This window comes from Acinonyx jubatus, chromosome D2 (genome assembly GCF_027475565.1).
Source record: "Acinonyx jubatus isolate Ajub_Pintada_27869175 chromosome D2, VMU_Ajub_asm_v1.0, whole genome shotgun sequence".
NCBI lineage: Eukaryota > Metazoa > Chordata > Mammalia > Carnivora > Felidae > Acinonyx > Acinonyx jubatus.
The window spans coordinates 57285587-57302668 of NC_069393.1; the positions used below are offsets into that span (position 1 = coordinate 57285587).

At 39.9% G+C, this 17082-nt stretch overlaps 1 protein-coding gene and 1 pseudogene across 7 annotated transcripts in view; both read right to left on the reverse strand.

Annotated features, from left to right (window-relative positions):
• Positions 1–17082, reverse strand: part of ERLIN1 (ER lipid raft associated 1) — a 66123-nt gene that overhangs the window by 9953 nt on the left and 39088 nt on the right. For 2 of the 7 annotated variants that reach the window (XM_027062837.2, XM_027062838.2), the window contains exons 12-13: positions 15328–15436; positions 462–571 (exon numbers count right to left, since the gene is read on the reverse strand). In XM_027062837.2, the coding sequence (XP_026918638.1) occupies positions 501–571; positions 15328–15436 (180 nt within the window). In that variant the 3' untranslated portion in view covers positions 462–500. Of the gene's footprint in view, positions 1–461; positions 572–3825; positions 3957–12266; positions 14278–15316; positions 15437–15767; positions 16336–17082 lie in introns of those variants that run through there. The other 5 variants (XM_027062836.2, XR_003421248.2, XM_027062839.2 and 2 more) reach the window with 5 other exon arrangements.
• On the reverse strand, positions 12267–15283 carry LOC106966860 (histone deacetylase 2-like; annotated as a pseudogene).

The window sequence follows — 17082 nt, forward strand, 5'->3', positions numbered from 1 at the left end:
GGGCTGGAGATGGGAATGGGGATTTACTGTAAATAGGCATGAGGAATCTAGCTGGAGCAATGAGGATGCTCTAAAACTGGATCATAGCAATGATTGCACAATTCATTGAATTGTACACTTAAAATGAGTGAATTTTATGGTATATAAATTACACCTGTTTTCCAAGAACAAAGTTTCAGTAGATCTTCATGTGCTGCAGTGTTAAAATCCAGAGGCCTCAGCCTGGTCCTCAAGGCCTTCCTACATGGTCCAGGTGTGACTTGTCATCCAGACTCAGTATACCACACACTATCTTCTGAGCATGCCCTCTTGACCTGCCTTCCTGCTTTTGCTTGAGCTGTTTCCCCAGGTGCCTCGACCCAGCTCTCAATCCTGGGTCTTCCTCACCTCCCCTTGCAATTGCTACTACAATCAGTCTTTGTATTTCCAATTCTTATTGCTTTGCCTATTAATGTACTTACCTACTATGTGCCTAGTGGGTGTTAGGATATAGTGCAGGCTCACTGACACCCTGGTCCTGTCATCTCGGATGGCCGACAGCCTCTAGCACAGAGCCTGGCATAGATGCACCCTTGTTAAATGAATGAACGAACAAACCCATTAATGATGTTTCATCTTGCATCCTTCTGCTCTATCTCTAGCAAACTTTCCCAAGGAAGTCCAATGCTTTTATAACCTGTCAGTAAAGACCACTATTCCCTCTTAGATATATCGGGTGAACACTGTATAGCCAGGCCAACCTGGCCCACAAATGGTCCAGAGGGTTGACCCTAGATAAGCACCAAATTCGTAGTGGCATAGGGCTGCCGCCTTACGCCCATTACTAAAATCCCATGGTATCTGATAAGATCCGGACACCCCAGGTGGTGAATCAAGAGAGAAGGCTGCAAAGGCATTACGGATGCTGTCACACATTAGGCCTTTTTTCCAGGACAATACCTACTGTGACAACTGAAGGCTTGGCTTAGTGGCCCTCAGATAAGCCCAAATTGTTCCTCGGTAGAAGAATTCCCCTTTCTCTGGCAAATGTGCCTATAGTTCTTAGGGGACCTCACTCATGCTACACAGATGACTCCTCTTCTCTAGGAGAGGGATGTACCCTCCCTGCCTGTTTGAACTTTGGGTTGTTGTAAACAGGGAACCCTCTATATATCAGAGCTGAGGTTGGCACTTCTCTGGGATTCCACTTTAAGCACTGGAACACATGTCCTAAAGCCAGAATGCATGCAATGCCTCTCAAAACAACTAGAAGTGGAAGGAGTCTGAGTGTCAGAGGGATATGATATTAAAAAAATTTTTTTCCAGCTTTAATGAGATATAATTAACATAACATTGTGTACATTTAAGGTATACAATGTGATGATTCGATACATGTATATGTTGCAAAATGATTACCACGATAGGGTCAGTTAACACTTCTATCACCTCACTTATCTTAGTGTGTGTGTGTGTGTGTGTGTGTGTGTGTGTGTGTGTGTGTGTGTGTTTGTATGTGTGTGCATATGGCGAGAATATTTAAGATCTACTCTCTTTTCAAGTATATAATAGAGTATTGTTAACTACAGTTACTGTGCTGTACATAAGATCTCCTGAACTTATTCATCTTACAGCTGGGAGTTTGTATCCTTTGACCAACATCTCATTTCATCCACTCCCCAACCCCTAGCAACCACCATTCTGTTTCTATGAGCTTGGCTTTTTTAGATTCCACATATAAGTGAGATCATACAGTATTTGTCTTTGACTTATTTCACTTAGCATAATGCATAAGGATATGATTTTAAGTAAAGTTCAACTCCCTCTTAGGTCATTTGACCTTGGGCAAATTAATTAATTTCTCTAAATTTCAATTTCCTTCTGTATAGGATGGAGAAGAAACAGGTCCTTCCTCATGAGTTGGGTGGATCAGATAAGATAACACACGTAAGGCCTTTTGCACAGTGCCTGGCACACAGTAAGGGCTCCATACATATGATTAGCAGATTAATAGTAGTAGCAGCAGCATTAAGCAATTATTCTGTGCTCAAGACCATGCTAGATGATGGCATACAATTCATTCATTCAACAAATACATACATAAGGCCTTTACCATTAAAGGCTAATGGCTTTACTTATTATTTTTGATATAGAATAAACCCCAGCAAAGACCCCTGCTCATGTGGTGCTTACATTCTAGTGACGTGACAATCAATAGTGGAAAAGGCAGTCCCTGTCCTCAAAGCTATGGCTGAACAAACACAACACTGCGGGGGACATGATGTGTGTATTCACTCGGGACCACTGAGCTGGGTCACGGAACAGCTTTGGTGGGTTTGGGAGAGTATGTGGGCACTGAATTAGATCAGAAGGTCCTGTCTCCCACTGTGGCAGGTATAATAATAGGCCCCCCAAAATGTCCACATTCTAATCCCTAGAAGCTGGGAGTGTGTGATGTTACACGGCAAGGCACAAAGAAGTTTGCAGATGGAATTATGGCTGCTTATCAGCTAATCTTGAGATAGAAGGATTACCTGGCCCAGCCCTGTGTGATCACAAGGTTCCTCAAGAGTGAAAGACGAAGGCAGGAGGGTCAGAGCCACAGTGATGAGATGTGAGAAAGAGGGCAGATTTTAGGCACTTCCTCTTTCCTGGGTTCTCAGTATCCTCACAGTTACCCCCTGCCTGGTCCAAGAAATCTCCACTACTTCACAATCTACATTGTTTTACAGGGTGCCAACTAGCTCCTTATTTATTCCCCATGACAGCCTGGGGAGGAGGGTACTGTAATTCCCGTTTCAGAGGAGGGATTTTCCCAGGGTCACACAACTAAGTAGTGGAGAAGGGCCTGAACTCAGCACCCTTCAGCGCAGTGAGCCCAACATCCTACTCAACTAGCTCCAGTGAGTACAGATTTGCAGCAGAAGTAAGGTCCCACCAGGGACATGTGAGCAAAGAAAGGAGCTCACCAAAACTTGTAAGGGATTGAGGAGGGGTAGAAGGATGTTAACATTAAGTAGGGAGGTGGGCAGCAGTCCTCCTCCTTCTGCTGTCACTCCTCCCTAGACCCTAGACAAGGGAGAGAGGGAGTGAGAAGGAGGGGAAAGAGAGAGAGAGGGACAGAGACAGAGACAGAGAGAGAAGGCAGAGGTTGTGTGTTTTAAATTTTAAACTTTAAAATTTCTTTCTATCATCCAGCAGTAACTCTGAGCTCCTGCAGGACAGTCTCAATGTCATTTAACCCTGCTTAATAAACATTAGTGGGCTAGACATAGAGATGAATCATACATCCAGCGCCATTCAAATCACCAATCACTCTCTGAGATAGATTTGGGGTTTAAGTGTTATGAGAGAGCAGAGCAAAGAGGACCTGGCCAAGCATGGAGAGTAAAGAATATTGGTCCTCAAGACAGACCAAGCTCCTACCAATGCTCCTTGCTGGACTGTTCTCACAGCTTGTCACATGGGACCTTCCCCTGATCCTCTCACCTAAAGAGGTCTCTCCCTAGTTAGGCTTGGTCTTAGCTCCTATTTTATTATCTTTTAATTTTATTTCTTAGAGAGAGAGAGAGCATGAGCAGGGTAAGGGGCAATGGGAGGGAGGGAGGGAGAGAGAGAGAGAGAGAGAGAGAGAGAGAGCGAGAATATCTTAAGCAGGCTCCATGCTCAGCACAGAGCCCAACATGGGGCTCAATCCCACGATGCTGGGATCATGACCTGAGCTGAAATCCAGAGTCAGATGCTCAAGTGACTGAGCCACCCACGTGCCCCTAAGGGGACCATTATATCCCATTTACATATATGAGAACCCCTAAAATTTAAATGATTTTCCCAGATCATATAACTTACATCTGGCAAATCTGGAGATTAAATTCATTGTCTGACTCCAAAGCTTTCCACAATGCCAGAATGCCTCTGCCACGTTGGCCTGATTATATCATGACACTGCCTCCAATTTGGCTTCCTGTTCTTAAGGGTACCTTGAAAATAATTCTTTTTTAAAAATGACTTTATATGCTTATGTAAAAATGAAATATGTTTGTTATAAAAATGCAGACAATACAGAAAAGAACAAGGATAAAAATAAGATGCTACCCCCACACCCCATCAGCTGAGAATAACCCCTACTATCAATTGGTGACAGGCAATTCCATTGGGATGACTCTTAAATTAAATTTGCTCTTTCCCTCATCTGCCTCCTCAAACTGGGAAATATTACCACAATTGATCCAATTTCTCAGGTCAAAACCTGAGACTCATCTACAATGCCTCTTTTTAAATTTTTTTTAAGTTTATTTATTTTGAGAGAGAGAAGGAGAAAGACAGAGTGCAAGCGGGGGAGGGGCAAAGAGAAAGGGAGACAATTCCAAAGCAGGCTCCAGGCTCTGAGCTGTCAGCACAGAGCCCGAACTCATGAGAGCCCATGAACCATGAGATCATGACCTGAGCCAAAGTCGGACGCTTAACCTACTGAGCCCCCCAGGTGCCCCTCTTTTTATGTTACTCATCATGTCACCAAGTTATACAGACTCCGCTTTAAGATATATCTGGAAACTAACTACTTCTCTCACCTTGACCACTGTCATCCTAGTCCAGGTAACCATACATTTCTAGCTTGAATGATGACAATAGCCTCACCATGTATTTCTTCTTTGGATAATGACAACCGCCTCCTTGAATATTTTCCTGTTTCTATTTTTGCCCCACTAGTTTTATTAACAACATCATAGCCAGAGTTTTTAAAACATAAATCAAATGACTTTCCAACTCAAAATAGTTCAGTAATTTCCCACCACACTTATAGTGACATCAAGGCCTAGTAAGCAACAGTCACAATGTCCTTTCTATTCCTTGGACATACTAAGCTCATTTCTGCCCCAGGGCCTTTTTAGTCGCTATTTTCCCTGCCTGGAATGCTCTTTTCTAAATCTGTGTGGCTTTTCCCTTTACATCATTTAAGTTCACACTCAAATTCCACCACTTTAGAGAGGCTGGCTCTGACCTTCCTATCCACCCAAACTAGTCCCAGGCTGCTATCTCTTTCCATTCTCTATCCCTTTACTGGATTCTTCTTTGTAATACTTATCATTACCTAGAGGCATATTATGTAATTATTTGTTCCTTTTTTTTGTTTGTTGTATTCACTACTAAGATATAAGCTGCAGGAAGGCAGGATTACTGAGTTGTTTCTTTTCACCGCTTTGTCCTCAATGTTTAGAATACTGCTTAGCACATACTAGGTACTCAATAAATGTTTGTTAAAATGAATGAATTCGCAGATAGAAGGATAGATGAATAATTTTCCAAAAAAGGGATCATAGGGTCTTAACAGAAGAAAAAGAAGTTGAAATAAAGCTGAAGGAATTGCTTGCCTTTAGAAAAAACATCTCTTTGTAAGATGAAATAAAATGCCAAATAATGGCTCTAAATTTAAAAAAAGCATAGAAATCATTAAGGGATGGTGGTCGTGATGCTGTTATGTTTTTCAACCCCATATTTCATTGTTAGATGGTAACTATTTGGTCCATGTGGTAACAGAGCTTTTTGTTTGTTCATTTATTCATTCCACAAAAATATAGTCAACACTTTGTGTCAAACTCTGGTATGGGGATAGATAGTAAGACAGGTAAGATCCCCACTCTCATGGCGTGTGTGTGTGTGTGTGTGTGTGTGTGTGTGTAGAAAATAAATAATAAATACATAATGATGGAGATATTTTCAGATTTTATTTATGAAGAAAATAGTATGTGGTGATAGAGACTGGCCCAAGGTGGGCTAGGGTGAGTTGGGGTAGCTGATTCCATTTGGGGATCAGAGATGGCCTGTTCAAGTGACATTTGATTTGAGCTTTGCATCATCAAAGGAGTCAATCAGGGGACTCTCTGGGGACAGAGAGCAGTCCAGGTAGATGTGGAGCCAGGGCACACACCCAGAGCAATGAGGGATGGCTTGTCTCGGGACTGGAGAGCCAGTCCAGTGTAGGAGCTTGGAGACCAAGGAGGCCACACATCCAACGGGAGAATAGGAAAGTGGCACACACTTTATTTGTGTGGCAAGGGGTTCAGATTTTATTCCAAGAGTAAGGAGAACCTATCGGAAAGCTTTTTTTTTTTTTTCTTAAGTAGGCTCCACACCCAGCGTGGAGCCTAACAACATGGTGCTTGAACTCACAACACTGAGATCAAGACCTGAACTGAGATCACAAGTCAGATGCTTAATAGACTGAGCCACCCAGGTGCCCCATCCGACAGCTTGAAGTGAGTTTTCCCCTCTCCTAAAAGCTCCTTTGCAGTCTAATGACTCCAGATTTCTGTTAGTCACATTATTGTTCATGCTGTAAAATTTATATTCAGCTCTGTGTCCATAACTCTCACAAGTGTTGAGCTGTCATTTAGATTTAAAATGGTACAATGTTTATCATCCTTGTTAAAAAACTGTGGCTCCTCTTTCTCCCTTCCTCCCTCCCCCTGTTTTTTTTCTTCAGAAGAAAAACTAAGTTTATTGTTTCCCATCATTACATATTAAACAACAAATTTGTAGAGACAAAAAAAAAAAAAAAAAAAGACCTCAACAGAAATACAATTTAAACCTGAAAAAAGTTATTCTTTCCATGATATTAGGTTGATACCTTTCCAAAATGTATTTGTCCAAAATAAGTTTTGTTTACTGGTCAAAACCTGCCATAAAAATCAAGGCTGTCAGTGTCTTTTCTATTCCACAGGTCTTGATAATAGAGTCCTCATAAAAAAGCCATGTACTCTCCAAGGTTTAAGGCTGTGCTGATGCCTGGACAGACATTCCAGCCACCAAGAAGGAGACCACTTTCTTCCTTTAAAAGCAAACTTCCCACTCTCACACACTGCCAGTGAGAATGGATAACCGGAATGTGGTTTATACATATTCAGCAATAAACAGGAATGAAGTACTCGTACATGCTGTAACACGGATGAACCTTTTAACCATTATGCTAAATGAAGGAAGCCAGTCACCAAAAACCTAATTATTGCATGATTCCACTTGTATGTGGTGTATGCATGATAAATAAAGCTGCTGAGAAAATAAAAATAAAAACAAAAACAAACTTCCTAGGTTTACACCATGGCTTCCACTTACATTTCACAGGCCAGAAGGCAGTCACATAGTCGTGCCTACATGGAAGGGAAGCTGGTACATGTAGTTTTTGTCCCAGACAGCCATAAGCCCAGCTAAAAATCAGTTCTGTTACAATAAAAAGAGAGGACAGATACTGCAGAACATTTGATCATCTCTGATCCACCTGAGACCTTGGCATGCTACCCATGGAGGGTCACTGGATGCACTCCCCAGGAACACGACACTTCATTTTAGGTAAATTGATCTCCTTCTCAGAGTCTGTGCAGGAATGTGTTGGCTTTGTGTGCTCACATATTCTAGATCAAAATTAATTTCATCTGGCAGTCATTCTTTACAGTTTCGTTCTGTAACATGTTCCTTATTTATTGAAGGTAGAAGTTTCTTTTTAACTCTTTGCTATTTTATTTTGTTTTCAGTTGGTTTCAAGAGTTAGAGGTGAACCCAAAATGCCCTTTTCCTACTATCTTTAACTCCAGTTTTTCAGGATAAATACTCTTGAATTCATTTTCTTCTAAATGCAGCCCTTTCAGGATTTTGCAGAAGGTAAAAATCCTCTGGGGTTTCCTCTAGTTTTTGAATCTAGCCCCAACCTCCAGTGCTGGATTTCTGTGCTCCCTAGACAGGCTGGCTGCTCTCCTTCAGGTAAACTCCCCTCAGACCTCACCCCCACGGTGTCGGCTCCAGTCATGTCTCACTTTTAGATAAAGGTTTGGTGTAAACTATGGAGTGGTATGTATACGTTGGGTGTATTGATTAATTTCTTATCTCCTTGACTAGGATGCTTTCCCCTTTTGCTTGTTCCTCAGGGACCTCAAATGCAACCCTTCGAATCTAAACACAGTGTCTCTTAGCCGCTCCTCTTGGGAAACGGCACCACCTGTTGCCCAAGTCAAAAACATGGGAACTGTTGTAAGTTCTCCCTTCTCACCCATTTCCCAAGCCCTCTCCATTCTCTTTCTTAACCATCCTCACAGCTGCCCCATGCTCTTCACCTCTACCGCCATTGTCTCAGTTCTGTTCTCATTCATCCTGGACTGGATCTGCCTTCCTGCCTCGGACTCAACCTCCTCCCACTGCATGTGTCACACTGCAGCCAGCGACATTTTTCTTGGCGCAAACCACACCTTGTCTCCTGTTCGCCCCTCCCATCACTGTTCAGATCCTTTTTTTGGTTCTCCACTCTCCTAAGTTCAAGCTCTTTCCCTGGCAACCAGGCTCTCTATGGCCTTGTGTTTACTGCCTGTCTCACATCAGATCTTCTCTCTTCCCCAACACCTTTCCTTCCTGCTAGCCATACCAAGCAACCCATAATCCTTCAAAGCCTCTGCATGTTTCCCCCCAATCTCTAAAAATTATGGTAAGATACACCAACAGAAAAGAGGTTTGATACCTTCTCTCTCTCCACTTGGAAGCTATCTGCCTCCTATTTGTGTTTCAAATCTAAGTTTAGGCATCATTTTCTCTAAATCTTTCCTTTCACTTACCCCTAGTCTGATTCAGTGTCCTTCCCTATGTTTCATAAAACTCTGTGCACACTTCTCTACATAGTATTATGCTGTAATTGTTGGCTTACTTGTTTGTCTTCCCTGATTAAAATATAAGGTCCTTAAGCCCAGAGGCAATATCTTGTTTCAGGATTCCCAGTCCCAAGCCTATACGTGAATTATAGAACAGAATTAAACAAATGTTGAAAAGCAATGACAAATAATGAACTACCTCCTCTGCATTTACATTTTGTTGACTTTAGAACAGGGCAGGAAATGACTAAGTGGAATTTCAGAAAACCGGCTCTTCCATATGCCCCCACGAACCCTAATTCCAACAGGGCAATCATTGGTTCAGTGACATGTTGACTCAGATTGCCCTCCAGCCAGTGGAAAGCATGCACAGCATGGACTCTGAATCTGTTCTGTGTACCAGTATTGCCTAATTTGTCAATAGCTTGTACCTGTGTAATCCTTATCCTTGTTGGAGTAAAGTGGTTCTGAGTTTGAAAAAAACTAATGTAATGTGTGTTTACTGATATGACATCATATCAGGTATCACGGTATCAGGCAGAAGGTTAACTGAAAAAAAAGAAGCCTGATTCTAAGTGATCTGGTCATCTGGGATGAAGGGACTAATGTACATCAGACTTTGAGCAACGGACCATGGGTCCAAAAGTAGTAGGGGGCAACTATATTTATATGTGCTCTTATTTCACATTTTAATGTCTCTGAAACTAGACGTATCTTCAAACAGATGGCATCTTAAATTCAGAGAAATACAGTATTACAGGGAGAAGTATAAGAGAGACCCAATGTCACTATTATACCAGAGAAATATAATAACAAGTATTAATTGGTTGAATAGTACCTAAGCTTGGAATTTCACACGAGTCCAGGAAACAGAATGGGAAAAAGCAATGAATGGTTTACAAAGAATGTCTAAAAACTGGGGCACCTGGGTGGTTCAGTTGGTTAGGCATCTCACTTTTGATTTCAGCTCAGGTCATGATCTCATGCTTCGTAAGTTCAAGGCCTGCATCGGGCTCTGTGCTGACAGCACTGAGCCTGCTCCCCTCTTTTCTGCCCCTACCCCACACTCTCTCTCTCAAAATAAATAAATAAACTTAAAAAAAAGAATGTCTAAAAACTTAAATTTGCATTGACTATGGGAGAATTTTCAGTGACTTGAGAGTAAAAAACCATCACATATGAGCTCCTTCTAATTGTCAGAGAAAATACATACGTTTCATTCATCCTCAATCTCCTAACCTTGGAAGGTAGGTGTTATCAATTCCACTTTTTATATGAAGATCAAGAAAGTCTCGTCCTACCCCAAGTCACACAGCTAGAAAATGTCACAAATGATCAGATTTGAAAACCTGTTATTAGCTCTGTTCTATTCTATGCTCCCTCCTGAAGTAAGCACTAATGCTAAAGATAAAAAACTGTCATCTAAGACTGCAAGAAAATTTTTTTCAGTTTGAGCAACTGGAGCATCATTGAAGATCAACAGATCCCTTCCATGTTAGAAACTAACAGGGAACGAAAGTAGGAAGGAAAGGCCTGAGCAAGCTTCTTGAGTGTGGCTTGTAAGAGCCCTGAGAATGGAAATTCATGAGAGATATTTCATCCCAAACAATCATAAATATAAAGTTAAGTCCAGCTTCAGGAAAAATTCAGAACTAGAAATGATCACTCTGAATCTAACTTTTGGATCTAATTATGTAAAAGTCTTGGGATTTAAAATTTGACATCACTAAGGCCGATGGTATTTTGCCCTAAATCCTTCTTGTTGTGATTGCTAACGTGTAGAAATACCTACTATTTACCTGACAAGACCTATGCGTGAAATCAAATCCTCCTCATACATCAACATCAGCCTGTCTAGTCTGAGTTCACCAAGGCCCCTTGGAAACTCTAGACTGGACTGTCGACTGACTCCCTGTAAGTAGCCCAATTCCTTCCAGTTCTGGTTGGTGCCTGGTACTAGGAAATTTCCCTTCTTCTTACTGGCCTGTTTCAATCCCATACTTCTGACGTTCCCGCATGCCTTCTGCTGGGATATTGTCTTGAACCTGAGTCTTGACACTGCATATCCTGAGGCAGGGTTTAGAAGACACCTATGAGCCATGAAGTACTTTCCAGTCATCATGCTTCTATTTTATCAGGACAATTTGTTCTAATTATAATTTGGGGCTTGTATATATATTCTTTCTTTTAAAGAAGTTTTATTAAGATATAATTCACATACTATAAAATTCATCCATTTAAGTGTACAGCTCAGCGGTTTTTAGAAAACAGTTGTGCAGCCATCACTGCAGTTTAATTTTAGAATATTATCATCAGCTCACCCCCAGCCCCCAAAACTCTGTGCTCATTTGCTGTCACTTTCCAGACCTAAGCAATCACGACTCTGCTTTCTGTCTCTATTGATTTGCCTGTTCTGGACATTTCATATAAATGGGATCATACAATATGTAATCTTTTGTGTCTGGCTTCTTTTATTTAGCATGTTTTCAAGGTTTATCCACATTGTAGCATGTATTCATTCCCTTTTTATGGCCAGATAATATTCCATCGTATGGCTATTCCATTTTGTTTATCCATTCACCAGTTGATAGACATTTGGGTTGTTTCTACTTTTTGGCTATTATGAACAATGCTACTATGAATATTCTTGTACAGGTTTTTGTGTGGACATAGGTTTTATTTGTTCTGGGTATATATATCTTGGAGCAAAATTGTTGGTCATATGGTAATCTTATGCTTAGCATTTTGAGGAACTGCCAAGCTGTTTTCCAAAGTGGCTGCACCATTTTACATTCTCACCAGAAATTCATAAAGATTCTAGCTTCTCCATATTATTTAAGTACTTGTTCTTATCTGTCTTTATTTTAGCCATCACAGTGGGTGTAAAGTGGTATCCCATTGTGGCTTTGCTTTGCATTTCTCTGGTAACTAGTGATCTTAATGAACTTTTCATTTGTTTATTGGCCATTCATATATCTTCTTTGTAGAAATGTTCAAGCCCTTTACCCATTTTTGAAATTGGGTTATTTGTCTTTATTGCTGACTTACCAGAGTTCTTTATATATTCTGGGTACAAGTTCCATCAGATATGGTTTGCAAATATCTTTTCCCATTCTGTGGGTTATCTTTTCACTTTTTTGATGCTGTCCTTTGAAGCACAAAGGTTTAAAATTATGTTTTTGTTGTTATTTGTGCTTTTGGTGTCATTTCAAGAACTATTGCCTAACTCAAGGTCATGATTTCCTCCTATTTTTCTTCTAAGAGTTTTATAGTTTTAACTCTTACATTAGGTCTATGAGCCACTTGGGAGTTAATTTCTGTGTATGGTTTAAGGAAGAGGTCCAACTTCATTCTTTTGCATGTGAATATCCAGTTATCCCAGCCCCATTTGTGGAAATAACTACTCTTTCCCTATTAAGTTGTCTTGATACCCTTATTGAAAATCAATGGACTATGTGAGGTTTCATTTCTGGATCCATTTCTATATCTTCAATCTATGCGTCTATCTGTATGCCAGAGTCACACAGTATTAATTACTGTAGTTTTGTGGGGTTTTTTCCTCCAAGTATAATTGTTTTTTAATAAAGAGAATTACAAAGGATGGAAAAATCAGCTCAGAAAGTCCAATTACTTCTTTTTTTTCAATGTTTATTTTTGAGGGAGGGAGAGAGGGAGGGAGGGAGAGGGAGAATGCAAATGGGGGAGGAGTAGAGAGAGGAGAACAGAGGATACAAAGCAGGCTCTGTGCTGACAGCAGCAAGCCTGATGTGGGGCTCAACTCACAAACTGCAAGATCATGACCTGAGCCGAAGTCACACACTCAGCTGACTGAGCCACCCAGGCGCCTCCCAGTTACTTCTTTTAATAGATCGATTTTTGGACAGAGTAACATCAATTTTAAATACTACTACATAAAGCATGATGGAGAAAAGAAATTTTGCTTTATAATTAGAAAACTCACAATAAAACTTGCCACACGAAACAAAAACAAAAACAAGCCATTTTGAAAATAAACAGTCCATGCCAAGCTAGTATAAAATGAAACCAGAAGTCTTCAAAAAGAAAAAAAAAATTCTTCCTTCCTTTTCTCTTTTTATGGTTTCTGAAATTGGTGAAACTCTAATTCAAAGGTTGCTGAGCTGTTCTGATTTGGCTCCTTTGGTATTTGTTTTTTCACTACTCTTGTCCTTGGATTTCTCTTCTTTCGTAACATCTACTTTTTTTTTGCCCTCAGTTTCCTTGTCTTCTTTGCTTCTAGCTTTCTTTACTTTTTCTTTATGATAGCATTTCTACAATCTCCTTTTCCTTCATCCTCAGAACTGAGAATCCCTCATCACAAGCTATCTATTTATCTGATGTTCAAATAGAAATTCTCTTATCTGAATCTTCTCCATCTTTGTCTTCACTGTCTTCCTGAACAGCATCTTCTGGAATAGTTTGAATCTGGATGCCACGTGCATGAGGTAGCATGTGTAAATTTTTGAATAAATGCTGTTTTATCTTTTCCATAAATTCTGTGGTGTTCTGGTTTGTCATGTTTGAAGAACCAATACGCAGTTTGAAGACTGGTCCAAAACATTCAAAGTAATCATTATGTGGCAATTCACTGGAAACTTCACAATTATGGGTGGGCTGCAGTCTTACATGTTCAATATCAAGCAACATTAGATTGTCTATCCACCCCCCATCCCAAGCATCAGTTAATGGTAAATTGAAAGTTTTTACAACTGCTACACGTTTAGCATGACCTTTGACCATCAGATTGAAGCATCCAAGTCTCATCAGTGAGTCTACACCACACTAACTATAGCACTAGGCTGATACATCTCCACCACTTTTGAGATAATAAGCTTACATAGCTGCCCATCTGACTCATCATCTATACCGTCTCTTATTGGAAAATTGACAAGAGTATTTGCCTTTTCTTGCACCAACGTCCCTCAAGTCTCCTGTTCCAGGTAAGTGTTCCCCATATTTATGGAAAGATACAGTCATTACATGGTCTGTTACATAAAAAGCTTCTTGAGCACCATCACCATGATGAATATCAGTAATATATAAGACTCTCTGGTGATACTTCAGTAATTCAAGAGTGGCAAGTACAGTATCATTAACATAACAGAATCCTAATTCTTCGGATTTCTTAGCATGATGTAATCCTCCAGCCCAGTTAACAGCCATATCGGTTTGAGGTTTGTTTGACTTCAAAGCCCCAAGTACTAGTTGAAAGCTGACAAAACTCAGAGTCCATGAAACTCTGGGCAATTGTCTCCATCACTAAATTTCTGCATCTGCTTACGATACTCAGACATATTCATGTTACCTGATCTTATTGAATGCAGACATTTGAGATACTCATCACTGTGGTATTTTGTCATTTCTTCAGCCGTGGTTTTATGGGAACTGTATATTTTCATTTTTCTATATAACCCATAAGTTCACAGCAAGTTATGGGTCATGAGGATTCTATGAGATTTCATAGGCTGACCCTGTCCATAATAATAATTTCCAATGTCACCATCTTGGTAGTAGACTTTCTTCTTGCCACCTTCCTAATAGGAGGCCATGTACTCCCAGGCCACAGCTGGCTCCCAGCTCTGGCTCTTCCTCTCCCTCTGGTGCTGTGGCCTCAACCCAACTCAGGGTTGGCAGTGCAGGAGAGAAGGGCAGGCTGAAAGGTGGAGAGAAGAGGGTGACAGGAGACCTCAAGAGCACTTAGCGTATATAGTAAAATATTGACAATGATTATCTCTGTAGGGTAACATTTTTATTTTTTTGGTTTGCTTTTCTGCATTTTCTATTTTTTATGTTGAACAACTTATCATTGTAATTAGAAGCAAAACATATCAACTGTTATTTTTGAAACTACCAATAAAATGATTGGATAGGATAACAAGGAAAAAAAATGTGTGCTGACCAATCCTAAGTTGTCTGTATGACCTTATGGGGAATAATAACTGGGAGCCAGCCAACCAGCTCCTGCACAGAGGCAAGGATATGTGGGGCTCTGAATTTCAGAGGGGAAGAAAGAAGATAAAGTGACCAAGATCTTTTCGATGGCCCCTGGCTTCAGGAATCAGAAAATTAATAATGGTTAACAGTTTGCAAAAAACAGAAATGGGTACATTTTGTTTTGGAAAAGTCTGTAGTACAAAGGGGAGATCAACAGACAAAAGTATGCAAAAACAAATTCCTTGGTCAGCTGGTGATATATGACACCTGAATTGGACTTTCTTTGGTTTCTTTAAAAACTTGCATTGGGGGCACCTGGGTAGCTTAGTGGGTTAAGCATCTGACTCTCAGGTCAGGTCATGATCTCACAGTTCATGGGTTTGAGCCTGTGTAGGGCTCTGTGTGTGCTGTTGGCGTGGAGCATGCTTGGGATTCTCTCTCTGCCCCTCCCCCACTTGTGCTTTCGCACTCACTCTCTCTCTCAAAATAAACAAACAGTAAACAAAAAACCATGCATTATACTCAATTACCAAACACAAAATAGTTCCTGGATGACTTACCTGATCTTACTGGTGTACGAACTTAAATGGCTTCATCCAGATTTGGAGAATTGTAACAATTTGATTTGATTGAATTGGCTATCACCAGTGCATTACTTATTTATGCCATAAACTCAGTGAAGCTAACAATTGTCCAGAATGTGCATGTGTATGACTTGGGTAGATTTATTTGTAGTAACCAAGGGAAAAAGGCACAAAGTATTGTTTACCTGAAGCTGCTATTTTTATCCAAAAAGTGTCCTGGATCAAACTTCTCTGGGTTGGGAAACTCCTTGCAATTGAAAAAGACCAAAGACAGTAATGCAATACAGTAGTACCCTGGAACCAAGAAATGGAGAGTGAAATGGTACTTTATCACATTTCCCCTTGGGTCATAAAAAAACTAACACTCTTAATTACAGTGGATTGAAAAGGCCTGAGCACTCTTAAACTTGTCTAATGAGTGATCTTCTAGAGTTATGGTTATTTTACACACACTCTCATACATTATCTTTTTTTTTTTTTTTTTTAATTTACATCCAAGTTAGTTACCATATAGTGCCACAGTGATTTCAGGAGTAGATTTCTTAATGCCCTTTACCCATTTAGCCCATCCCCCCTCCCACAATCCCTCCAGTAACCATGTTTTGTTCTCCATATTGAAGAGTCTCTTATGTTTTGTCCCCCTCCCTGTTTTTATATTATTTTTGCTTCCCTTCTCTTGTGCCATCTGTTCTGTGTCTTAAAGTCCTCATATGAGTGAAGTCATATGATATTTTCATACATTATCTTTTACTGAGTAAGAAGATTGTGCTCAGTGGGAAGAGCAACGTCATGGTCAATGTGCAATGATTAATTGTTGAAAAACCAGGGTTTGCAACCCATATTGTCTAGACGTGAACTTTACTGGAATTGCTGCCTCAAGTCTGGAGCTTACATATCACAATTTTTTCTTTCTGAATTCAGATGTGAATGGAAGAAAATGAGACATGAAATTTTATGAATCAAGCCCACTTCCCTCACTTGTAAAATGGGGTGGGGTAACCAAAACAACACACTTTCTTCCTCTTGTGAAAAGGTTTTTATGAAGACTAAATGACAAAATATAATGATAGCCACAATTTATACTGGACCCATCACATTTACCTGACACTGTGCTTAGCTGTTTAGAAATCTCATTTACTTTTCACTTCAGCCACGTCCAGTAGGCTCTTTGTTCACAAGTGTAAATGAGGCAACTGACATTCAGAAAGGAAAAATAATTTGAGGTTAGACTTTTAGCAAGAGGCACAATTAGAATTTCACCCAAATTCTGATTATAAAGTACCGCTATTTAAGTGAAGGCTTTCTTTTACCATTTTTACTTTATTTTGTTTTTCCTTAAACATTATTTTATGATTACTGGAGTAGGTGTTACATGCACATGGTATAAAATACAAAAAAAATATACAAAAGGGTATAAAGTGGAAATGAATCTCTCTTCCTATACTCTTCTGGTTTCCTTCTTGATGTAATCACTGTTACTCACTTATGATATATCCTTTGGGAGATAACTTATAGATTAGAAAAACAAAAAGACACACACATACACATCCCCGTTTTCACACAGCAGCATCCTATGGCATTCTGATGCTTGCTTAGTATCCTACTTTATTAAAATAAGGGAATTGTAAAAAAAATCTTTTTAAATGAACATTCAGGGATATTCCAGTCTTTAAATATCACAAATATTGCTATGATGAATATTCTTATTTGGGGGGAATTACTCATGAAGGATAAATTCCTAGTAGTAAAAGTGTGTATTTGTTTGAGCCACCAAGAATACATTTCCATGTAACCCCCCCCATGTGAGGTAGGGGTATTTTTTCCAACTCCCCCAGAGTTTTCTAACCTCCATTGAATAATCCATATTTTCCCTCTAGGTTACAAGCTTTCAAAAAGGCACCTTTATCATGTACTAAGTTTCCATATATAATTCATTTCTA